The following is a 7,260-nucleotide window of genomic DNA, read 5'->3' on the forward strand; positions in this document are numbered from 1 at the left end:
GTTATGCACATGTACCCTAGAACTTAAAGTATAATAAAAAAATAAAAATAAAAAAATACAAAAAATTAGGGCGTAGTGGCGGGCCACCTGGTAGTCCCAGCTACTGGAAGGCTGAGGTAGGCGAATGACATCAACCCCGGGGGCGGAGCTTGCAGTGAGCTGAGATCGCACTACTGCACTCCAGCCTGGGAGACAGAGTGATACGCCGTCTCAAAAAAAATAAATAAATAAAAATAAAAGGAGTAGCTAGAATTTAATTTTTGCTGAATTAGGGCTGGCAGCTTTTGGAAGGCATCATTATTAATTTAATTAATAAGGGAGCCGAATGGAATCAATAAAAAAACCCTTCAACTTATTCACTGGGAGAACTTATTATGCAGATATTGAAGACTTTAAAGAAAGCTTTATAGTTAGATAAAATATTGGCATGCAAACATGTTGGTAACATTAGTGGGTCTCTAGGCAACTATATGTCACTGTAGCCAGGTTATAATCTGTTTTATTTCTTGTGGGAAAAACAGAAACTCTGTCAAAAAAGAGAAAGAAAGAATAATTTTGCCTAATTACTAACATCTGACAACTTATAGAAAGAAACCTGTGTCTTTTTAGCACTTGTTTGTTACAGTTTCATGTGTCCATGAGCTGAGAAGAATCAAAATTAATCTCTGGCTCAAGATTTTACACTTGGTCTTAGCCAAAAGGCTGAGAAGCAATGGCTCAAGGTTTTAGCACTGATGTTTTGCTTTCCTTGTAATAGTAATGAAACATAATTTTAAAAAAATTAGTCTTTATGACCTTATTTTAAGACTAAACCCTTGGAATATTATGTTATATGGGAATTCACTATGGCACTGAGAATTTTAAATACAAGATTAAAAATAGATTAGCCAAAAGACCTAAAAGGAACTAAAAGAATCAAAATTTCCCCATCAATAGTATTTAAGTATAGTTTACTGCTCACCTATCCATCCACTATGGGTAGAAGAAGGTTGATGAATTTCAAGAAATGTCACAGTGACTATGTATTTACCATTTTTGTCATGTGCAAACTTGCCTTAGTTGTTCATATTTTATAAAATCATGAAAACCTTTTTCTTTTATATCTGGTTTCCAAAATTGTCTCATAGTTCAACTTGGGTGTTCTCTTCAAACCCACAAAAATTGAATGTAGACTTTAACAAAATTTAGTTTGTATTTCTTATCGCAGTTATAAGTTATTGAATATTCTGGGACCCAACTTTATCTCTTTTTTTGACATCTTTTTCAGCACAGTGGAGAATTTACAGTCTCTCTCAGTGATGTTTTATTGACGTGGAAATACTTACTCCATGAGAAATTGAACTTACCTGTTGAAAATATGGAAGTGACTGACCATTATGAGGACATTAAGAAGATTTATGATGATTTCTTGGAGAATAGTAATATGTTAGATCTGATCGATGTTTATAAAAAATGTAGGATTTTGACTTCTAATTGTGAAAATAATAACACAATATGCCCTGTAAGTATTTTTTAAACAATTCTATTTTAATCAAATTAAAATTTAGCTCTATTTATTTTGAATTATAGTATCATTGTTAAAAATGGGAAAATTTAGCTACCTGAAAGCTACTTACTACTTGAAAGAAATATTTTGGTGGTAAATTTTCTTGGACTTGTGTTATTGTTATTTGGTTGCTATAAGAATAGCTTCTAATTAGACCAAAAATTTGTAACAAAGAAATTAGTCCCAAATGATTTCTTTTTGATTCATGTCAAAGATTGCTTTCGTATTTCACTTCCTTTTTTTAATGTGCACCTGTTCATTTGGCATACGTTGGGTAAATGATTGGTATGACTTTTTCTATGTATTAATAATGTTATTTTACTACATATAGGTATCATTTATGAGAATAGTATTATGTAATATGCATGAGATAATAGACTATTCTGTTTTTGTACAAGCAGTTTTTTTAAATGGAGTATAAATTTAATAATTAAATGGAGTAGTATCCCTTGCAGCTTGGTTTTGTCTATGTTAGATTTTATAAACTGTTTTAGAATATATTTGGGTATATCTAGTTATTTTAAAGTGTTGGAAATATTTTGGTTATTTGAATATTTACTGAGTGCCAATAAAGTAGTAGATAGTGGCAATAAATAACTGTAGCTGGAATTAGAATAAAATGTTTACTATATTTTATAAGATATTCAATTATTTTATAAATATTTCAATATAATACTTGGGAACAGTGTTTTAGCTGATTATAGTAGAAACCTCCACTACAATAGTTATTTAGAGGAAAGAGAAGTATAAATCTTTTATGTAAGATGTCTAAAGATACACAACCAGGACTGATATGATAGCTCCATGGTTATCTGAGACCTGGACTTTTTCTGTCATTCTGCTCCCTCATTTTAGTCCTTGGTCCCTACCCTTGAGACCATTTTATGGTCCAAGATGAACGTTGGAGCTCCAGCCATTATATTCATTATATTGGTATTCCTTGCACCAAGAAGTAGTAAGGAAGAACAGCACTTTGCTTTTCTCTTAAGGGTACATAGCTTTTTCTTTCATCTTATTGCCAAAAGGTTAGTCACATGGCTGCAACAAGCTGCAGGGAAGATGGAGAATATAGATCTTATTCTGGGTAATATCTTGCCAGAATAAAAACAAAAGCTCTATTACTGGGGAAGAAAGGGTGAATGGATATTGGCAGGCAGCTTGCTGTCTTTGCCTTATTGAACTATCATGAAAACCTTTGCCTTGTTATAGCTTCCTCAAAACATATCCACACACATGTACAACCACACTATGGTAAGGATACTTGTAAAGATAGTTTTTAAAATTCTTCCTTAGCTATATCTTATTTGCTTGCTTACAGAGATGATTTTGTCTGTTTTCACATAGTTGATTTAGAGAGGCTTAATCACATATCAGTATTGGATTGTAGGAACAACAAAGATCTTAAAAACCAGTGATAGCATAATCTACCTGAGGTCTTTGAACTCATTGTTTTCTTTCTATTCCTTGCCCTTGTCTAAGTCCTCTAATAAGTTTCCTGATTTGAGTAGGTTAAGTTATAGTATGATATATATCAGGGTACAAGTTCGAGGTTGCCTATGCGGGAGACTCTCTCCAAATGTCATCATGTCACCAGGAGTAAAATTGAAGCTGCTAAGATGGTAGTAGATGAAGTAGAAAATGTTCTGCATTTTAACCCTGGAAGATCAACAACTTAATCTCTGATACTATTGTTTGTTCTAGGGAAATTTCCAGTGTGGGGAAAAAGTAGACAGGAAAATATATCCCTAGATTGATTTCTCAAAAATGTACTAAATATAATCCCAATTTATGCTAAAAGTCTCTTTAAAGATACATATTAGAATATTCCAAAAGTTTTGAATGTCATGATCCTGAATTTTCATAATCCTGATAAAGTTTCTTTGTTTCATATTTGTAGCTGAAGTAAGGTAGGGATTATGAGGAATGAAGATAAAGCTAAGTCAGGGCAATTTTGGGAATGTGGTCACTTAAACAGTGCCCTCTTCACTCCCTACTTATGATTCCTCTTCTAAGGAAAATGGATTCAGGGCCCATGGGCATCTTGGAGCATATAAGGCCTTAGATTGTAACTGGAGTCTAAGCAGAGAGATTTGATACAGGGCTTGCTTTCTCTTGAACTGAGCAAGTATCTGGAAGACAGGATCAGAGACCTGGGGTGAGGAGCAGAAATGGTTGATCCTGAAAAGAGCTTAGCCTCAGAGATCTGTGGGACGTCTTTTGGGGGAAGGTCAGCAAATGACCTCTGTGGGTACACTCATATTCCCTGACCCTCAAGCCAAGAAGTAGCTGAATAGATGGGCTCACTTCTTGTTGGTGAAGCTTAGGAGAACACAAGACTCTTCCTTAGCCTCAGCAGATGACTGGTAGCCTATTTGTTTGTCCACTGCTGTTCTGTAAGTATAGATAGCATTTCAACTTCTATTACTTGTAGAACTGTCACCACTTAAGCTACCTCAGCGGTCAGATCTGAGTCCCAAAAAGCTAATGAAGAAAACAACACATGATTTAACGGTTTCCAGCAGCCAGAGAAGGGTGAGTTCACTGACAACACACATGCCTAACAGAACAGAGCTACTAGAGGGGAATGACAGCAACTTGAATACATATAAATGTTAGGTACTTGGGAAAATTCAAGAATAGCACCTCAACATAAAACTATGGATGTGACAAAAAAGAAGAAAGTAGCACACCTGCATGAGCCTGGGTCTGGGTGGGGGTGCCGCAGGTGCTTCATGATGCTGGGCTCTCTGGGATGGGGGGATGGCAGAGGGTGCTGCAACCACCCAGGGGAGAATGCAGCCGAAGGCATAGGTTTTTACCTTGAACTTCTTTCGTGATGAGAAGGCCACCTTTGAGAAAGCTCATGAAATGTAACACCTCTGCAGAAATGGTCCTTAGTTGGAGACTGCAACTGCTGGGAGATGCATCAACATCAGTGAATGGGGTCCTGCAGGTGTGTCCCCAATGCCTGCACACTTTTTTGGACCTTCTGATCTACCTGGCAGGGGTCAACTATACAGCCACCTTTGGAAAGAGGAAGCTTGCTGCTGTCCAGGCCAGATCTCTTGGTTCCTGGGGAAGATCCACCAGTGTCAGCCTCATTGACCCAGCAGCAACAGAAGGGAGAATCCCTCTGAGCATGGAGCTGGTCTCTAAACTTGGGATTGCCTGGGATTCCCATCACAGTCCAGAAGAAGAAACCTGAAGAAGCTGGCGGCTGCTATGGGGCAATTGAGACAGTGGGAAAGCCACCTGCTTCAGAACACTGAAGAAGCCACTTGGCACCAACTCACTGTCCAAGCTGAGAAGAAGGAACCAGGGACCCAAGGAGCTTCAGTTTAATATAAAACCAGCAGCAAACCTCCGAAGTCCAGGCATCTCAGAGAAATGCCTTTTTTGTGGGCACATGGTTACCAAATACAGAGCTAGATTTTATTTTTGTAAATATTTGCATCTCCTGCTTTATCAAAAAGCTTTCTTTTTTATTCCTAAAAACCAAAGAATGCTTTTATTTCCAACTGCATCCCTTGCTCTGCTGTCTCCCTGCTCCTCTTCCTAGATGTTGGGCAGTTGCTGGCTCTTCTCAGGAATGCAGATGAAAGCTTATTGCTAGAGTGGAATAAAAAAGATCAGCCCCTGTTCGAAAACTCAGACTGGATTGAAAAATGCAGGGCATAATATAGTCTAAATCCGTCTAGGATCTTCTGTTTTAAGAGACAGGTGTAAAGGTTACTCTCAAACTGCAGAATGGGTGGAAAGTATTCCAGATCAAGGTTCCAGTTCTCCCTGGGAACACCCACATTTCTTTTAAGGTTTCCAGCAGAAATGTAATGATGAAATTAATCACAAAAGGGAGGAGATGCAGGCTGGTAGTTGCAGTTACTGGGTTACTGTAAATTTCATCTGTTGATGTTCTACATATGTGGTAAGAATTTATTTACTGTGTAGTATGTTTAAACATTTGTAAGTTTTATGAGCTAGTTCTAGTTCCTCCTGTATAAGCTGACAATTCAAGTTGTTCACTGTTTTCCTGTGACAGTTATTATCTGGTTATAAAATTATCAGATAAAAATGAGAGAAATTTATTTTTCAAATACAACATGAAAGTATAAAAAAGCGGACTTTTTCCTTTGTAATTGCATAACACTGAAATAAATACTTCAGAGTAATGTCATCTGATATTTATTAAAAACAAATCATTTTCATGGCAATTAAAAAGTTCCCAACGTGGTAGACCAATTCAGACCAAAATTAGTCTCTTGAAAATTAAGCACAGTAAATATTTAAAGCACGAAGAAAAATATTAGATAAAGAAATCATGAAGTACTTAGTAATTTTCCAAGTAGGAGAACAGTGGAAAAATAAAAAAAAAAAGAAAAAACAGGGGTTAAACAGAAGCAGATGCATGAGGCTATAATTAAATACATAATTTGATATAGATATATTTGTTATAAGACGTATTTTCCTTAGCTGAAACAAAAGCAGAGAACACCTTTATGATAGGTTGGCCTTTTGAGATATCTTTTCAGGTTTTTTGCATTTCTGACACCCATGGCTCCACCTGGACCAACCCAGAAGCAATTCAGCATGAAGGACAACAGCTTTGATCCCCTATTTCCTCTCTGCCCAAACCAATCAGCAGCAAGCCTAGCCACCCCCATCCCTTCTTCCAAACTGCTTTTGAAAACCCCCTAACCTATGAGCTTTGGATGAGATTGGTTTGAATACTAACTCTATCTCCCACGTGGCATGGCCAGCCTTGTGCCTATTAAACTCTTTTTTTGAGACACGGTCTCACTCTAGCACCCAGGTTGGAGGGCAGCGGTGCAGTCACAACTCATTGCAGCCTTCCCGGGCTCAAGTAATCCTCCCACCTCAGCCTCTCAAGCAGCTGGGACTACAGGCACACGCCATCATGCCCAGCTACATTTTTGCAATTTTTGCATTTTTTGCAGAGACAGAGTTTCGTCATGGTGCCCAGGCTGGTCTTGAACGCCTGGGCTCAAGCAATCCACCTGCTTTGGCCTCACAAAGTGGTAGGATTACAGGTGTGAGCCATGGTACCTGACCCTAAACTTTTTCTTTACTGCAGTTATGTGGTCTTTATTTGTATAGCAGACAGGAAGAACCCATGGACAGTTACATTATGAAGTTTAATTATATGTATACTTAATGATTGCTAACAATTGTCAGGTAATACTCTGGACTGAAACATCAATGACACTGAGTAGAGCTTTATGTGAAGTAATTTTTATAGTCAGCATTTTATTAGTAATACCCTATATTTTCTACAGAGTCAACTACTGGATTTTCTGTCTGGCAAACAGTATGCAGTAGGTGATGAAACTGATCTTTCTATACCAACATCACCAACAAGTAAATACAACCAGGATAATGAAAAGGTACTGATAAGCTGTGAGTAAATTCAAGCAGACTATAATCCCTTTCAAATCACTGAATTTGGTAGTACCTAAAAGTCACTAATGCTTTGTAAAAATTTTTTTTACAAATCTTTAATTTGTTTAAAACTGTATTCACAAAGAATAATACATTGGAGGCTGGTGAGAATGTGAAAAAAGAGTCTTTATGATTTGGGGCCAAAGTAACAGGCATTGAATAAAAATAGGTATCATTCAAAGTATCAGGAAAGTAATTGAAGGTCCAGTTTGTCAGAGTTCTTTTTTTTTTTTTTTTTTTTTTTTTTTTTTTTTTTT

General features: G+C 36.9%; 1 protein-coding gene across 4 annotated transcripts in view; it reads left to right on the forward strand.

The window, feature by feature from the left end:
- PARPBP (PARP1 binding protein) overlaps nucleotides 1–7,260 on the forward strand; it is a 73,370-nt gene that overhangs the window by 17,588 nt on the left and 48,522 nt on the right. For 3 of the 4 annotated variants that reach the window (XM_017893449.1, XM_017893451.1, XM_017893452.1), the window contains 2 exons: nucleotides 1,268–1,501; nucleotides 6,841–6,948. In XM_017893449.1, the coding sequence (XP_017748938.1) occupies nucleotides 1,268–1,501; nucleotides 6,841–6,948 (342 nt within the window). The remainder of the gene's footprint in view (nucleotides 1–1,267; nucleotides 1,502–6,840; nucleotides 6,949–7,260) is intronic. The other variant, XM_017893450.1, reaches the window with a different exon arrangement.

This window comes from Rhinopithecus bieti, unplaced genomic scaffold, assembly GCF_001698545.2.
Source record: "Rhinopithecus bieti isolate Rb0 unplaced genomic scaffold, ASM169854v2 scaffold_23898, whole genome shotgun sequence".
NCBI classification, from domain to species: domain Eukaryota; kingdom Metazoa; phylum Chordata; class Mammalia; order Primates; family Cercopithecidae; genus Rhinopithecus; species Rhinopithecus bieti.